This window comes from Seriola aureovittata, chromosome 19, assembly GCF_021018895.1.
Source record: "Seriola aureovittata isolate HTS-2021-v1 ecotype China chromosome 19, ASM2101889v1, whole genome shotgun sequence".
Classification (NCBI taxonomy): Eukaryota; Metazoa; Chordata; class Actinopteri; order Carangiformes; family Carangidae; genus Seriola; species Seriola aureovittata.
This window is the reverse complement of record NC_079382.1, coordinates 16535879-16554030: the sequence shown is the minus strand read 5'-3', so window position 1 is coordinate 16554030 and position 18152 is coordinate 16535879. Positions and strand designations below refer to the sequence as shown.

Here is an 18152-nt window from a genome sequence, read left to right as displayed (position 1 = left end):
GCCCCCACACCACCCACCTTTTTTCAAGCAGTTGCTAAGGTGACGGCAAAGGCTGAATTTTAATCAGACAATAAATTAAGGCAATGTGATCTTCTCCTTTATTATTTAATGGCAGTGGTTCCGATTTTCGGAGATTTGTCAGGTGTGTTTTGGGTTTGTGGGGAAACGTTGACAGACTGCAAATCAAACTCTGACAGTGGAATCAGTACTTCGGAGATGCTTCACGTTGTCCAGGGAACGCAAAATAATATGATTTTATGATTTCTAGAAGTTGAAATACAGTAAATTTTAGCCACAGCCAAATGTATTAACTATCACTGAGATAAAATGTCATGCTGTGATTGCAAATACGCTCACTTTTGATGCAGTAACTGCAAATTGAGCCTTCAAGCCTCTCCTCCTGTTACATGCACACTGATGCTGTGAGTCTGGGGAAACCACCAGTTGCTATTCCTGCAGAAAACAGTTGTTTAAACAGGTTTTCTGCATCCACAGACATTTTAGCAAGGTTACGTCTCAAGCTGAGTAAATAATGGATGTCAGACAATAAATGCTGGTGAGTGGGCCGACTCAGTAAATGACTGCATTGTTCAGTTGAGATTGTTTGTGTGGAGGAGCTGCTGATGGGCAGAATGCTAATGAGCACACCCAAGAAAAAATAAAAACTGTTCACTGGTCAGCATGAAGCAGCGCTCCTGCTCAGACTCACATCATCCATCTGAACCTGTGGATCAGCTGAGTGGTAGCACGCCTGTGTGGATCAGCTTTTTTTTTTTTTTTAACCTTTGAAATTTCTGTATTTTGAGACTTTTTCTGTATCCCAGCAAAAACGAATAAACTGTTAGAACACCTATAACAATATTAACTTAATTATTAGAAAAATGACTATTTATGTGAAAGGAATTGCTTGTCTTGACAAACCTAAAGAGAATTATAAAAGAATTCTAATTACTCTTTTTTAGCATCTTCCTGCTCATCGTTTTGGCCCACAACTGTACTGTTTCTGTTCACTGCTCTCATCAGTATCATTTTTGGATGCAGCAGACAGCTGTTATTACAAAAAAAAAAAAAAAACTCTAAAAACAAACCTCACTGTTCAGCACCAAACAGCAGAGAGACAAAATTAGCCACTAGCTGGGGACTGTGGTGGAGCATTTAGCACCTAAACAGCCAGATAGTTAGCAGAGAACACAGACAGAGCTAAAAAATAAAGAGTGAATATTAGACTTACAAGGGCCAGCTGTCCAGAAACATGACTCCAAATGAAAAATAATGTTGCTCTGTGTCTCCTGGATGTGTAAATAAGCAACTGTTTGCTAATAAGTTTGCTATAACTTCATAAAGTGATGCTATGTCAATGTCGTGTTTACAGCTTATTTTTGCTGCCCCCAAGTGGCCAGAAATGTGTTAATGCTAGTCTAAAAAATGCTAAAATGTAGGATAATCATTAAGCTAATACTGACAATGAATATTGCATAATTCCCTGTTCTTTCATGTTTTCTATTTTCTTTAGTGCTGCATGCATTTCCTGTGAATTGCTGTTAAAATCTTAAGTAAAACAAAAACCCATAGACTGCATTACACAACATAAAAATCTTCATCCTTTTCCCCTGCACTTCTTCACGCTCTTAATAGTGCATCAGAAAGACCCTTGAAAAATCAAGAACAGCTCACTCAAATCACCCAAAGACTTAATATATTCAGACATCACTTCAAACTTTGTGAGAAAAAAAAAAAACTGATCCAATCATAACATATGTTCAGAGGCCTGGCTTTGATAAAAGACTGGGACAGCTTTCATCACTCACCATGTTGATGCCCCTGGGCAGAGAGGCAGATCTGTAGGGGTATCTGGGGAAGTCACAATAAAACTCCAGAAAGGGACTCTTCATCTCAAACCCTTGACAGAACTGCGGAGGAGGTGGAATCACGTTTTTCTCGTCTAGATCCAGCTGTGCCGATGTATCTGCCTTTATCTCCTGATCCTGCTGCTCGTCATCGGCCCTCACAGCGTCAATGTCCGTCTCCAGATACGTTTTCTGTGTCAGGTCAGGGGGAGTCGGCTTTTTTTGGGGCTTCTTCTGCTCGAATAAAGAGCCCTGCTGCTGGGCCATTGAGCGGGACAGCCTGGGGCTCCACTGAGTCACCACTTGGATCTTTTCTTCAGTCTGATCTGGGTTTGTGGTGGTGGAGCTGGAGGGCGAGACTGGCCTCCCAAAAGCCTGCAGGCTGTTTGGGTCAAACACGTTGGATGTCACCTCATCCAAGAACTGTGAAAACTTCAGTTTGGCTTCAATCTTTTCCTCCAGCAGCCACTGGAATTTTACACTTTTAGCGCTGGTGTGGGTCCGGGATGAGCCCCTCCCCTGACACAGCCCACCTCTCTCTGGCCATGCGTGCAGTGTGTTATGATTATTGCCTCCTCCCTGCTCTGCCTGTGGATGAACTCTGTCATGAGGCCTTCTGGAAGGACATGCTGCAAGCTCCCCCCACCTCCTCTCCTCTCTGAGTCGACTTTGAAAAGCTTCCTGGCTCTGTTTCTTGATCGAGCTGTGCAGGAGGCAGGTCACTCCCGAGCTCCAGCTGTACAGGCTGCTGGTGCCTTCACTGCTGCTCCTGCTGCCTCCTGGGCTGCTGGGGGACGACTGGTTAGACGAAAGGCCAATCAGCTCCTCCAGCCAGACCTGATCGCCATTAAACATGGGGCAGAGGGCTGCAGAGGGGGCCCGGTATCTCTGTGATAGCTTGACCTGCTTGGTTGTGTCACTCGTGGAGAAGAAACAGGCTGTGCTGCTCGTCCGTTCCATTGGTTTGAGTCCTGTCTGCATGGATGTGCTCTCTCTCTAATTGTTGCAATTGGCAGATGATGCATGGTCCAGTGGAAAGCTCTGATTTTAAAGAGTTCTACCCCAATCCTGTCTCATTATTGTGCAAGCCTGACCTAGAAGAGGTCCAATACTTTTCACTCCAGGCTGAACAGATGGCCTCCTTCAGGGCCAGAATAACCCCCTGCTCTGACAGGCAAGGACATCCATGACTTAAAATTTCATGCAGAGAATTATGGAGATGTCTCATAACTGTAGGTCAGTATAACAAAACAATCACTGTTTTTTAATATTTGCCAACAAACATCATAATATCTTCTCATGATAATATAGTCTGAGGCCAAAATCAGAGCGCTCTGCTGTTAATCTGCAGAAGCTTCAGGTTTGGCTTTAATGAGAGGGAATTTTCATACAATCCTAGCAAGTGTCTGCTAGCTGAGCAGAGCTTACTCCGAGGGTGCTGCTCTTAATTAGACTGTCTATTGATAGCAGAGCATGCAAAGCTTTTTCAGCTTTTTCCAGGTCAGTGGTCGTAGAAGAGCATTGATCCAACAGAGCACATGGCAGCTGACACACAGACTCACGGACTAATGGACGAGCTTGTTGACTAATGGATTACAGTAATCTCATCAATATCTCTCATTAACAAAAGAGTGACGCTTATGAAAAGACTCTAAGATGTGCTGTATGTAGGAAATGGAAAGAAACTTTCTAATATTAAATTAATGCACTTTACTCTAGCTAAAATTTGTTTTACAACACACTGTACATTTACAAAGTTTTAATTTCTATAATATCAGAAACATCCTTAAATAGATGTATTTGCTTTCTTACAAAGTGTTATATGAGAAAACTGATACCACTCTCAAGTCTGCGTATTGAGTACAGAGCTGAACCCAGGAGGTAGTTATCTTATTTTAGATTAAGACTTGAAGCAGAGGAAAACAAGCTAGCTTGGCTCTCTTGTAAATTAAAAAAATCTGTCACTTTGTGGTTTCACAGGGAATGTGTTTGCTATTTCTTTCACAAACAAAAGCCAGATGTGGTGACTTCCTAGAAGGCCAGGGCATATTACAACTATCCGTAAAACCAAAAACTTATTTTCCTTTTCTGTTTGTGCAACATGTTAGTCAGCTTAAGAGGTGCTGTTAGGCATATTTTTGAACTGATGGAGCCGTTGGAGCCTTCCCTTTCAGTCTTTATGCTAAAATAAGCCAACTGCCTCCTGGCTCCAACTACATACTTACTGCAAAAAACAGATGATTAGCATTATTCCCAAATTATTCCGTTAAAGAATCATCAGTATCAATATTATAGAGACTGAAAGTGGTCCATACTTGGCATTGATCGTCTCAATGTAACCCTCAACGAGCAAGTGTATTTTCCAAAATTTCAAACTATTCCTTTAAATGACATTCTTACTTTGAATGGGAAGGAATTTGGATGCAAAGAAATCCAAAAGTTAAGTTAAAGTATTTTTCTTCGATACAGTATTATAGAGATATTTCTTTTCCTTTTTCTACTCTATGCCTAGCCTAAATTTGTAGTTTTCCTAACTTAACCCAATTGGTCGTGACTGCTGTTAAATGCACAGTTTCACATTACGTGCTGCTACTATGTCTTCTAATTCTAAATTTAATCATCTTCTGATACGCAAGCAATCTGAAGAGTGAAGACAACCTTTCACATTTTGAACGGTGAATTCATATGGGCATACTCTAGCTCTAATGTTCATCAATATTCAGGTGGTTACATAACTGCATCGATAACACCTCTGTTAGTCAGTGCATGGGAGGGGTGTAAGAGATCAGGATTGGCAAGTGAGTGGCAGCAGTTTGACAGAAATTAAATGACACATGCCAAGCCAAGCTGGTGGCATCTCCTCAAAGTGAAACCATAATTCACAGCATAAGTTTAAAATGAATGCTTGTACGAAATCTGAACTGAAAATGTAGGCTCAGCTCTATATCCTAAAATATGCATGAGGGGGGAATCCACACAGTGCAACATCTAGCATTTCAACTACTGGTCTTCTTTAGGCGTGTGCTGTCTGAAACAATGTCTTTCCTGCAAAAGACTAAAGTTGTATTCTTGGCTGCAAAGACTTCTAAACCAGAAGACGTTTAATATTTCAAGACATTATGATCCAATTTCCAGTCTGAGCATTAGACCACAGAGCAGACCTTAAACTTGTGATACTTGTACAGTCTTTCCCCAAGAAATCATCCTGGATCACACACAGATAATACACTGCACAGTGCATCTTGTCATGCAGGAGCCAGATTGTTTCGGTCTCCAGGGATATCATTAGCACTGCATCCAATATGTGGGGTTTTAGCCATGACTGGGTGGCCTGCTGTGCATGCGTTCCTCCAGACTTCGGCCCCACATCCTGCCTGCCTGCTGCTACAGCCCAACCGGCTCACAAGAAACCCAGGGGACCACCCTGTCTGGTACCAGGGAGGAGCACCAAGCCTTCAGCACACAGACCTATCTCTACATCATTTTCTCTCTACTCCATCCTCCTTTTTCCTCTTCCTTCAGGCCCTCTCCATTGTGCCGTCGTTTCTCACCATTTTCAGACTTTCCAGACAGGCTCAGGCCTCTTCTATGATGAATGTCTTTAATAATCTCTTTTCAATCTCAGGAAGTGTAGAGGGGTGGGAGCCAATTTAGAACTATCGTCCTGATGGGAGAGACTGTCAGCCCATGGCTGCCCAGAGGTAATGGTGCTGAAATGGATTCCTGCTACATGCGCAGAGGTGGAGATAATTGGTGATGCTTGCTTGCTCAGTGGTTGCACACTGCTTTCCCTTGCTGGCTGGCTGGGCTCAGCCTCTGCAGGGGCCACGCTCTGCATCCTTTACTAAGCCTGCACAGCAGACTAAATGCCACGGCTGGTCAGCTCCAGCCATGAAGAAGTATGGCCTTGTGCCGCTCAGTTGTTACTATGGCAGTGGTTTTTTTTTTTTGTCTCTACTCGGCCTGCCCTTTTCATCAGATCAGAGGCTGCTCTCCCATCTGTCCACACTGCCTCATGCTAAACACTTGCTGGACAGGAGGTCAGTGTTATGCTTCTCAAAATGATGAAAGACAGTTTAACTTGTGGCTGAATTACAGCAAAAAACAGCAAGCAACATATATTAGAGATGACAGTGACAAAGAGCAGCCAATCCCCTTTCACACAGGCCAGATAAATCTAAAACGCTGGAAGAAAAAGTAATCTTCTATTTTCACTCTGCACCATTTAATGTTTTTACCTTACAAACTGATAAAATGTGTCAGTGAATTAATAGCTTATATGAGAGCAACAGGAAGCCCGACCTAAAACTTAAAGCAACATGATGTCAGGAAGATCGCTGCCTCCCTCTCCTGCTCGTCTTTCAAAGCAACAGGCAAAGCAGCGATTGATTTGACTGTTGGAAGCATTTCCAGAGAATCACTTAAACTGTTCCCATCTTTAGGTCTGCATATTGGATGTTCGGGTGTAGAGCTCACTAACTGTGTCTTGTATCTTAGCTAAGCCTGTCAATAATGGCAAACAGGTGCTCTTGTGAAAAGCCAAGATGAGGAAACAGCATGTCGATGAGGCATCAGTAATCCATCTCATGCAGAGACACTTGTCAATGCCTCGGGACCTGTGGGGTCGCTTTCAGAGAATCACACTGTGCAATCAAATGAGAATGGGCTAAATTGAATAAGGGCGATGCAGGGATAGGTTTCCTGGGATCCCTGCAGAAAACGCAGTTAGGTCTGCAACAACATCAGTCAGACAGCAATTATAGAAGCACATAATGCATACCACAAGGGTGATGAGCATCTGTTTCCAACAGGAACCGTGTTAGAACCGACAAAAAAGTCCAGAGTTTAATCTTTAGAAATCATTCACCGAAAGCTTTGTGCTGGATCAAACACTTCAGGAATGTAAACATACTCCATTCATATGAGCACTATAGATTTACAAACTATAGCTTTAATTACTGTGGGTATGGAGTGGATATACCCTGATTTCTATAAGGATGTGCTACTGGGGAGGGGGACCAGCTGACCTCAATACATGTCATTATCATACCACAGTTTTTTGTCAACAGAGCCTGTCACATCACTGTGTGTGTGTGCGCCACCAACTCAGTCACACAGCAAATGGCGACTGTAGCATCGTGCAGCAGATTCACTGAGTTGTTATCACGAGCGTTGACAGACTTCACGGTCGAACAGTCGAAGAAATGAGCGCCACCTGCAGAGACTCAAACTTCACCGAGAGAAACTGAACACAGAGCCACAGGGGGAGTAAATTCTCTGTGGTTTGTGGAAAGTGTAGTCCCAATACTGCAGACAATATAAGAAAATATAATCATGGGTTGACATGCAGCTTTAATTTCAATTAGTAAGGAACAGTATATTCTGACTGCTTTTGTTTACTTTTGGACTACTTTCTGTTCAAATGCCATTATTTATTAACATCTAGAACAATTCATAACCATTATTCCAGATTATGTAACATAGTGTTGGATGCTTCTTTCTCTTCAAGCATTATACCAGTCCAGTAACACATCATTTAATTTTAAATATGAGCATAATCTGTAAAGATAAACTCAGTGCTAATCCACTCACAATGACAATGCTAACATACTGATGTCTGGCAGGTATATTTACCTTGTTAACCATATGAGCTTGAAGATGGCCCTGGATGAAAACAAGTCATTAATATCTGCACCTGATTTAATGGCAGTCCATTCAAAAGTGATCAGTCGTGGCTAAAAACAACATGTTTTTGGTCTGTACTCCATGTAAACATTAGACAAAGCTTTTGTGTTCATGTCATTTTAAAGGAATATCAATTATCTAATTATGTTTCCCCAGATATTCACTATGTAGGCATGAAGGCAACCACCAAGGTGATGCTGGTCAAAATAAATTACTTTCAGAAAACATCTACCTACAAGTTTCTGGCCACCAACCAAGAAAACATATTTAGAGCAAATTGCTTGTCAAGAAGATAAATGCAGCAGCAGTCTGAGAGTACCGTTTCCACTGTTATTTTTTTGGTAACTTTTCTTGTGGCGTCCTCACACACACACACACACACACACACACACACACACACACACACACACACACACACACACACACAAAGAAAGGATGCCAATTATAGTAACTGTGTGATGAGGTTTCTCATACTGAGCCCCATGCTACCTTTGCCTCTAATCCTTTGTTATTAATTATATCTTCAACAAGCCTACACAGTTCTTGTGGTGTCAGCACCGAGTATCCATGGCAACAGCCGGTTGGGTCCCAGCTCTCAGGGATGCACACAAACACGAACACACTCTGCTGCCTGACAAAACTGTGCCTTGCTGCAAAGACGATCCACTGATGAGACGAATAACTCAACTGTAGAAAATTATTATAAAATTAAAATAAATCCGGACCCCCTTGAGCGTTGACTTTTAAACCTCACAATCTTCTCATCCTCATATTTTCTAGTGAGGGAACAATATTCAGAGTCATTACCATGGTGACCAAATTGGTAAAGCTGCCTGTTGCTGAAATAGGATCAAGAACATAAGACGATCACTAAAAAGCTGTGTTTAATAAATGAACAGTCTACTGTGGTGTAACTAAGAAAATGTAGTCAAGTGCAGTACTTCAAGCCAAAGTTAAGGTACTTTACTTAAGTATATCCATTTTATGCCACTTTTATATTTCTGCTGCAATACATTAAATATTGTGCATGTCACTATAGGCCTGCAACTAACAATTATTTTCATTAATGTGCTGATTTTCTTTTCCTGGCCAAAATCATCAGAAAATAACAAAAAATGGCCATTAAGCTTCATCAGAGCCTGTGGTGCTGCATTAAATGTTATTTTGTCTGACAAACAGTCCAAAAAAACAAATATATTCTACTATCTACTAGTTTACTATCATGTGTGACAAAGAACAGCATCAAATCCTCACATGTGAGAAGATTAATTTTCTGCTGATCAACTAATCGATTAATTGACTAATCAAGATGCAACAGTGTATAAAATTGTAAAATTATAGCACCATTTTCACCAGATACAACATTTAATGCTACTCATATTAATACAACAGTATTATAACCATACAATATGATATCTAATACAGAACAGTTCTCTGCATTGAGCACTTTTACTTTGTGTAGTATGCTTTACGTATATATATATATATTTCTTTTACTTTGTCGGTTGTGGCTGAAGTCTGCAAGTTTGAAAATGTAAAAAATCAGGGGATGTGGAGCAGTGGTAGAACATAAGTAAATATATTTACTCCAATACAGTTTTGATGTACTTTTATTTGAATATTTCCATTTAATGCTACGACGTCTACGTCTCCTACTACTAGGATTTTGAATGCAGCACTTTTACTTGTAATGGAATATTTTACAGCATGTATTCTTTAAAATAAAGCATCTGAACATGTCCTCTACCACTCTCAGCGTGCATAAAACATAAAAATACTTGAACATTTCTGAACCTCATATTAGGTGTTATTTTAGTCCAGAAGGATAAACCTCAGATATTTTTAATATATCTGGAACCGCAGGATACCTCATTAACTTCCAATTAGGCCTAATGTTAGTTCACTGAGGAGAGTGATTTGCATTTTGTTTTTCTTGCTGTGCTTTGCAGTGATATTTTCGTACCTGGAAAATTGGGCCGCGTGGGAGCTCAGTTATAACAAACAGAGAAAATATGTCTCAAAGCATTGTACACTTTGTAAGATAAAACTGTTTTTTGTCATTTTGAGGTTCCTCTTTTTATTATTATTTCTATACATCACTTAACCTAAATGATATTTTCAAGTGTTGTTTCACCCTTTTTATTGTTGTTATATACTTTAAGAAACTTACACACAAAAGGAGGGGATTCTTTGTTTTTTATTTTGCCCTTCTGTTTAATCCCAATCTAGTTGAGCAAGAGCTCCCCCTTGTGGCTTCTTTCATCCTATACATATAAAATGAGAGGTGCTCTCCATCAGCTGAGGCTGGAGACACACTGAGGAACATGGAGGGTTAAAAAAAGGACAGATTTGCTAAAAGACACCCGACTTCATGACTTCAACAGGTTAAAGCTTACAAGTAAGTGACTCATCTCCGAGGTGTAGGACTGTAAAGGTGCAGCTATAGCACCACGGTGTAAAATTACATCTAAATAGCACCATCTACTGCTGACATGTACAAAGACAAGTGGTGGGAAAAATTACCCAGATCCTTTACTTTAGTAAAAGTACCAATAAATCAATCCAATGATACTTAATTATAAGTAAAGATAATTAAAATGAAATAATAAACTGTAAGCGGAGCGGCCTCCAGATCAGCACAACCGCAAACACTATCCTCTCAAACCAGTGAACATTCAGGGAATGAACACTGAGATCATGGACTCGTACAAGTACCTTGGAGTTCACCTGAATAATGAACTGGACTGGACTGACAACACTGATGCACTTTACAATACAGTAATCTGCTATGGACACTGAGGTTTTTTGGTGTGCAGGGCGCACTCCTGAGGACCTTTTATAACTGTGATCAGCCGTTTTCTATGCTGTGGTCTGCCGGGGCAGTAGCGTCTCCACTGCTGACAGGACAAGACTGAACACCCTGATTATGAAGGCCAGCTCTATCCTGGGATGCCCCCTGACCCAGTGGAGGTAATGGGCTAAGCTTTCATTCGTTTTGGTGATCATCTCCCACCCTCTGACAGCACTAAGCAGCTCCTTCAGCCAGTGGCTGTTGCACCCTCCCTGTGTGAAGGAGTAATACAGCAGGTTTTACCTTCCTGCTGATGTCAGACTGTATAGCAAATACTGCACTAAGTAGACCACACACCAAAAACTAACAAACTCACCATGTGCAATAATTAACACACACCTACAGAGCAATATCCTTTCAGTGCTGCTATTTTTGCCATATTTAAATATGATTTGTAGATACTATATTATTATTACTAGATAAATTGATAAATTTTAGTATTCGCTCTTGACATTTTGCAGTTTTATTTTTGCTGCTGTAACTGCAAATTCCCCCACGATGGTACTAATAAAGGACTTATATTGATGTCGAAATGTATCTCGACAACAACTAATCCTCCATTATCTCACTGCTCATGATCTGACAACTTGTGTTTGTTAAAATTAAATATAATATAGGTACATGACATTATACATTGGTAATGAAATGCCAAGCCAACATTACCAACAAGGGCGCGCTATCAGCTAGCTAGCATTAGCTAAACTGTAACTTAAGGCAAAAGTTAGAAACTAGCTAACATTAGCATCCCTCCGTAGATACGTGACACAAACAGAAATTCGGAAGGTAAGAAAGTGAAGTATATTTAACAAGTTAGATAGTTAGCTACTGCTACTTACATTTACCAACAGTGTCTCAATTTCTCAATTTGTTTGTGGGCCGCCCAGGTGTAGACATTTGCAGACGCTAGCCACTTTTGGGAACGAGGCAGGCAGATGAGACGTTCGAGTAACGTCAACGTAAGGAAATAGTATGGTCCACTTTAGGGGTCTCTGAAATCGTAGTATAAGATTATATTATTAAGAAATATATTGTTACATTCACGATTACGCAAGTATGATATATGAATATGTGAAATATGATATATGAAAGACCCACCTACTTTGGGAAGGTCCCGGGGCAATCATCCTGTTAGATGGTCAAGATGAAGTTTGAACTGCTTTAGATCAAGTTTAATAGTTCAGTCCAATGATTCCCAAACTTGGGATAAGAATTTTTTTTTAATGAAATACTGGTTAATAAAAATTGGATGATATTGGTCTTTGGTCTTGAATAGAACAATTTTAATGAAACAATCTGAGATGTTCAGAGAGGTGCTAACATAACAATGGGCCCAACTGGATATTGCTTTTTGTATGGCATCACAACACACGGAGTCTGGAAACCACTTCATGTTTAACAATGCATTGTACTTTATAAGCTCATTATGTTTGTTTTTTTCATTCATAATCCAGTGTTAATGTAGTGGAATAAAAATGCACTACTTCCTTCTCAAATGTAGAGAAGTATAAAATGGATACACTATGTACAAGTACCTCAACTTACAAATTATTTACTATCCACCACTGACAAAGACAAGCAAATGAGGTTCCTCCACATTCCTTTATTTGTCTTCTACAAACTCTGTGCTCCAAACACTTACAGAGAAATCTGATCGTATAAAGCTGAAGTAGTACAAAAATCATGTTACCTTGTTACCACAACATGAGTATGATCAATCTAGAAATATTACCAGTCTTAATATTAAAATTTACAAATGAGTGTAACTGTTTAACTCCAAGACGACATTTAGTTATTCCTAGTTTTCAAGCTATTTTTGTAATATGAAAGACACAAAGAATCTACAAACATATATTATGTAGTCACTCCTATAAAGAAAAGCATAACATGATAGCAAAGTGTAGTTACAGTGCACTTCCTGATATACAGATACAGTTTAAAAGTGTAAACAACTCACAGAACATGACTGTGAAAGTTTGAGGAAAAATAAAAAGTAGACATTTTCTATAGAGTGTGTGCACCAACACCAGAGACACTAACTAAGACAGACGGCTTCAGTTTTCCTTGCAAGCCTCTACCCTGATAAAGGTCCCTTTTATACATAAAGCCCATATGGTAACGAGTCCCATTAAATGTGCAAGATTACATCCAGACACCAAAAATGTTGGAAAAGTTTGGCTGGACAAATTTACCCTCAAACTGGCTGCTGATAATAAAAGATCGAATGCAGGAAAAAAAAACAACTACTACAGCAGATATATTCTCCCATCCTGGTTATATATGCCAAGAACCAACGGCCAAGAACCAAGATAAATAAAATAAACGTGTTTGTGGTATAAAAAAAAAACCAACATAAACTCAAATGTAAATGAGAGAAATGGTTATTCTTTTAAAAAAGGTACAGATATAGCATGGTTAAAAAGCACTGCCAGGTAATACATCTGGTGCTTCTCTTCCAAAACAGCATTTAGTGAAATAGTGTATGGCACCTAGTGTAACTCTTGCTTTGAAAATACATTCCTCCACTCATCAATAATACCCATCATAAAAAAACACTTTATAAAACCTCCCAAATTAGGAAACCTTGTAGACTGCGTCACCAATTCATTACCTCAATCCTCAAAAAATTGCTGTTATTTTTATAACAGATCATTTTCCTGCATACAATTTTAAATCTGGAGTAACTCTCTTCTTACGCAGGTGAAAACAGTGCAAAGTTAATATTTTAACTGCTATGTGAAGTTATTCCTTTTTGGTGGGCTGCTCGATGAGTTTCCCCTTGTGGTACTTCTGTCCGATCCCATAGGGGACGTGTGCAGATATGGTTCCCATCTCCTTGGCCCCCTCAATGTGGAACATCTGGTCGTCGAAGTAGATGTGCGGCCTAATTTTCTGCAGCAGGGGCCCTTTTGGAGCGCCCGCCAGGAACAGAGCCTCGTCGATCTCCAGGCCCCAGCTGCGGAGGGTCTTCAGGACACGAGCCCCCGAGCTGGCAGCACTGCGGGCTGTGACCAGGTAGGTTCGGATGGGACAGTTCAAACGCTCGTTCTTGGTGTAGAATTTTCTCTGGAGCTTCCCCAGAGCCTCCAGGAAGCACTTTAAGGGTCCCTGGAAGAGCCAAAAAAAAATCAAGTTAAAAGTTTTCAACACAGGCAATAAGGAACATGAACTGCTGAGCAATGTTTATTGTAGTTAAGGATAACCACTGGAGAACGGAACCACCAGAAAGCCCCTTGCAATCTGTTCCCTCGTATAAAAGAATACCAATTCTTATTAAAGCCGTAGTGGCACAATGTAACTTTCTACTGAAACCCAGAATGAGGAAACTCTACACTAAGTTTTTATGTGAATTATGAAAAAAATGTTTCAATGTATCTACAATTAGAGAGGAAAATCAGCACTGAATAACACAACTGCCTTGTTATTGAATTATTATTAAATTGTGGTCAATATCAGGCTGATGTATCAGTTTGATTTTTGTGAAGATATACAGTATATTCTGTACAAAGTGTCTCCCTCCATGAGGTCCACGTGATGTTAAAGTACATAAAAAACAAACATAGGTTACCTGAGCGAGAGGTTTGTTCTCATACTGCTTCTCATGCTCAAAGAAAGTGTCCAGGCCGTGTTTCTTCACGATGATCTCTGACTCGTCTGAGAAGAGGACGGCGTCGCCGTCAAACGCCACTCTCAGCTGAGTGTCGCTCAACTGAGTCTCTGTGCTCGGCATAAACATTGTGGCTGCGGCAATTCCTGATGGAGAGGAGATGAATATGTACTAAACAGCTTTATCAACTGTCACTTCACTAGTTAGGATTTTGCAACCAGGACAATAGATTTGTATCTCCTATACATCTGTATACCAAGAGGAGATTAGCTGATGCAGTCTCACAGCTTCCAAACCATTAAAGAAAATATTTTTTTTAATTTTCCCACTCAAAAGACGACACTGTGTCTTCTTTGTCTGAGACTTAGTTACTAAATTCTACACATTGCTGATGCTTGGTAAGAATGAAAGGCTCAATAGAAACTGTAAACTTGTTGTGGTCTGAGCAAAAATATTTCATAAGACCCATTATTTCAAGCCCATTCTGTCTCATTATAAATAAATCTGGAGCCATTAGATGGTGGTATCCATGAGAAAACAGCTCAAATGGCAGCATGGATGAGAAACATAATGACCCACACACACACACACACACACACACTCTCTCTCTCTCTGTCTTTGTCTATATGGTTTCCTTGTGTGAAATTACATTTTTATAGATTTGTTGGTCAGAATGTCACACATCTCCTGCGATGATAGACTGTCACTAAAAATGTGTTATAAACAAATATGCAGGCGATTTACAGCCTGGTCTGAAGTCTGTCCTTGCACAGGTCAGATGCAGTCTCATTTGAAAACATGGCATGCTCCAGGCAGCTGTTAGCATGCATCACATACACTGTATGAGGGCAGCTGTGGACCGGGACATGGACACCTCTCATTCTGAGATGGGTAAAAGGGAATTTTATAATTGAACATATAAGTAGGATTGCGACTATTAATCATTTTCATTATCAACCCAAATACATTCAGTTTACAATGAAATATGAAACAGAATTTTTGCTGAATAACTGACTTTTTTCTCAATATTGATAAATTCATGATTTAAGATTTGTAATAATTTGAGTCTTTATGCTTCTTATCTGTTTTTTTTGTGTGTATTTAGATGACAGGGAGCCATAAATCACAACTTGTCTTCAACCAGTTCCTTCTTGCTGCACAGTGTGGCATCCAGATTTCTCTCAACAGTGAAAATGAGTAACACACAAAGTCAACATGCTAGTGTGTAAATATTAGTGAAGTGCAAGAAACATCTGAAGGCTGCTGAGAGAGGCTGATGTTGTGTTGCACTTTATGACACAAAACAGTGTCATGATTGATTGTAATCTACTCACCTTCCTCTATGGCCTCTGTGACCTTCTCTGAGTCCTTGGAGAGGTAAAGGTTCGTCATGTAGGCCTTCAGGTAACCTATGGGACTTTTCCCTCCCGTCATACAGAATCTCTCTATGGTCAACTCTGAAAGAATGAAAGCAAGTAGCAGATATGTGAAGAAAGAAATCCCATTCTAATTATCCTACAACAGCTCTTCTTGTTTTGTAGTGCGTAATTAGTAGACTGAGTGCTGTTCTTGATTAAGCCTGTTGCTGCAGCGGGCGAGCCGCCACTGGTAATCAGCAATGTTTGGTTTAGGGCACAGCGTACCATGGTGATTAATGCTGTTTATGAGGCGCACTCCGACTTGGGCATGGTTGTTAGTCATTAAGACGATGTCAAACAGCTCCTCGCTGTCTGGGTAGAGCTCCCTCAGTCGAGAGTTGACGTTCATCAACGCCTGTGTGAGAAGACAGAGAGAGATTCACACCAGAAACCAGGGTATTGTGTCAGAGTGTTCAACATCCGGTTACAACACAAACACTGCAACATTTTAATCACTTGAACTGCCCAGTGCATTTGCTCAATAATGGAAAATCAATACATAGTACATTCCCAATAACTGCTGCGATATCGGATATAGGTGATTAACATATTTGGCAAAACACTCTATATACTACATGATGTTAAATGATTATTATCTTCACTTTCATGTCAAAACATTACAATAACTCAGTGCTGAAGACCTGTACTCTGGCTGAAACAAGGTTTCACAATCTGTATTTCACCATGCTGTGACACTAAAACATCAACCCTTTCTTAACTTAAGTTCCTGGTCTACATGCAGTAGGTTAAATATCTGACAACGGAAAAAAAAAAAAAAAATACTTGCAGACTGCTAACAGGGTTAAATCATGGATCAAAATACATCATTGTCCCCAATGACATAACTTACTTAACTCACTTATTCCCATTTAAATATTGCGTATGAGTAAACAAAATATATCCACAATGTTAAGAACTTACAACTTCTATATTTTCAAAATCTCTAAAGGCAAAAGTAAGCACATTTTAAATGCAGCAAAAAAATGTAGTCATTCATAGAAATTGAATGAACACCTCTGATCCTCAAGTTTCCACAAAAACTCTTCATAGTGGGCTTGAAAATTGCACCATTGTTTTTTGGCTATGGTGCAATTGAAATAATTAACATGCTCCAGTGAGTTAGTCCACAGTCAGTTTATACTTTACATCCAGGCAGGTTTGGAGAAATCAGGCCCGTCGTAGCAGGTCTGCAACAGAGCTCCTGTCACTGAGTAGTTGCATAACAGCCTATGAATACAAGATGATTTTACAGTAACAGGGTGCAATCACGTTTCCTGTGATGTTTCTTTATTCCAGGGTGACAATACCCAGGTTTGAAGGCACCTGACACTGTACAGGAGGGGGAAGTCTGGAATAGTTTGTCTTTAAATGAGAAATATCCTCAGTGAGGAGCCTCCATGATGGCAGAGATGGATGATATGACCGGTCAGCCAATTAGGAGAGAAAGTGTGTCTTTGATAAGTGGACAGCCATATTTATTTAAAAGTAATGATTCACTAAGTGTAGTGGATCTGTCAGTGCCTAAAGATAAATACTTGCTGTTACATGACTGACTGGGGTGTGCTACTATAGGTGTAACATGGCTTTAGGTTGCAAGACAGAAAAACTTGATCCTGGTATGGACTATGTCAACAACGTGCTTTAAAATGATTCGACTAGGTGCACTTCAGGGACCACGCCCTGCAAAGGTCGACACTTCCGGGGCTCAGGATTACTTTACCTTGACGAAGGGGAAAGCAGCTCCTGGTTTCAGGGGCTCGCTTTCATGCTCCACCTGATGAGCCACGTACTTCTCCACTCCTTCTTCCTCAAAGATCTTCCTCTCTGCCACCATGTTGAAGAGAGTGCGAGAGGAGACGGCGATGGTGACAGCGAACTGGGGTTTGGGCTGTGGAGTGGAAGGAAAAGTGGAAAATAAAACTTCAAGCGTGCAATGCAAGACCTGAAGCCTCCAAAGCTTAGCAACGAGCTATCTACAGCTACACAAGAGCTTAGTGCAGTAACCTGTTGAGCAAAAAAAAAAAAATACTTACAGGTCTCGGTACTTTTGTTTTGAGGTTGTCAAAGAAAGCTTTGGCCGCAGCCCAGTCTTTCTCCTCTCCGCTGTCATCATTTGCAACTGCGTCGTTTGGTTTAATTTCACTCATTTTTATAATTTCCTGTGTTTCCTGAAACCTAAAAAATCTACTAACAAGGTGAAGCAGCGGAAGATTAAAAACTTTGCGGAAATGTAGTAAGGGAAAGCCAGGTGGGCGTGTCTTCCAGCACTGACGTAAGCATGTCTTGGCATCACTTTACTCTGTTGGTTGGTTGAGTGGGCGAGAGTTAAGGTGGCCATAAGTATGTGGACACCCCGTACATTGTGTAATTTTGGATTTGGGCTCTTTTATGTACTTTTAGCTTAATGCTTGATGCTAAATCTTAATGCTACAGCGTGCAGTGATATTTTAGAAAAATACTGTGCTTCCAACTTTGTGGCAACATTCTGGGTAAGGCCAGTTTCTGTTACTGTACAGTTACTGTTTCTACTCGACAGTACCCTCTGCATAAACAAGTGGTTTATTCAGTTTGATGTGGAAGATCTTGACTAGCCTGCATAGAGCCCTGAGCTCAACCTTAACCACTAGGATGAACTGGAACTGCAAGTCAGGCCTTATCGACATGGGAGGATTACTGAACCTGCCTACCGGGCACAGGCCAAGGGGCGCCCTGACCCCTTGACACCCTGGGCCTGTGCCTGCCTGGTA

General features: G+C 40.5%; 2 protein-coding genes across 4 annotated transcripts in view; both read right to left on the bottom strand.

The window, feature by feature from the left end:
* The window catches only part of si:dkey-174m14.3 (uncharacterized protein LOC563117 homolog), a 37839-nt gene extending 26525 nt beyond the window's left edge, over nucleotides 1–11314 (bottom strand). Inside the window, exon 1 of one of the 3 annotated variants that reach the window (XM_056405297.1) lies at nucleotides 11220–11314. Coding sequence is in view for 1 of the 3 variants with exons in the window: in XM_056405290.1 (XP_056261265.1) it covers nucleotides 1809–2114 (306 nt within the window). In the remaining 2 variants the exon portion in view is untranslated. Of the gene's footprint in view, nucleotides 1–1808; nucleotides 2561–11219 lie in introns of those variants that run through there. The other 2 variants (XM_056405290.1, XM_056405294.1) reach the window with 2 other exon arrangements.
* A 649-nt stretch (nucleotides 11315–11963) lies between these two features.
* On the bottom strand, nucleotides 11964–17679 carry LOC130187160 (cytosolic 5'-nucleotidase 1A-like). Its single transcript, XM_056404523.1, has 6 exons — nucleotides 17439–17679; nucleotides 17126–17293; nucleotides 15631–15760; nucleotides 15322–15444; nucleotides 13949–14133; nucleotides 11964–13488 (listed from the first exon to the last, which is right to left on the bottom strand). The coding sequence occupies exons 1-6, from the start codon at nucleotides 17550–17552 to the stop codon at nucleotides 13123–13125; spliced, it is 1086 nt and encodes a 361-aa protein (XP_056260498.1). The 5' UTR covers nucleotides 17553–17679; the 3' UTR covers nucleotides 11964–13122.
* Between the last annotated feature and the right edge of the window lie 473 nt (nucleotides 17680–18152).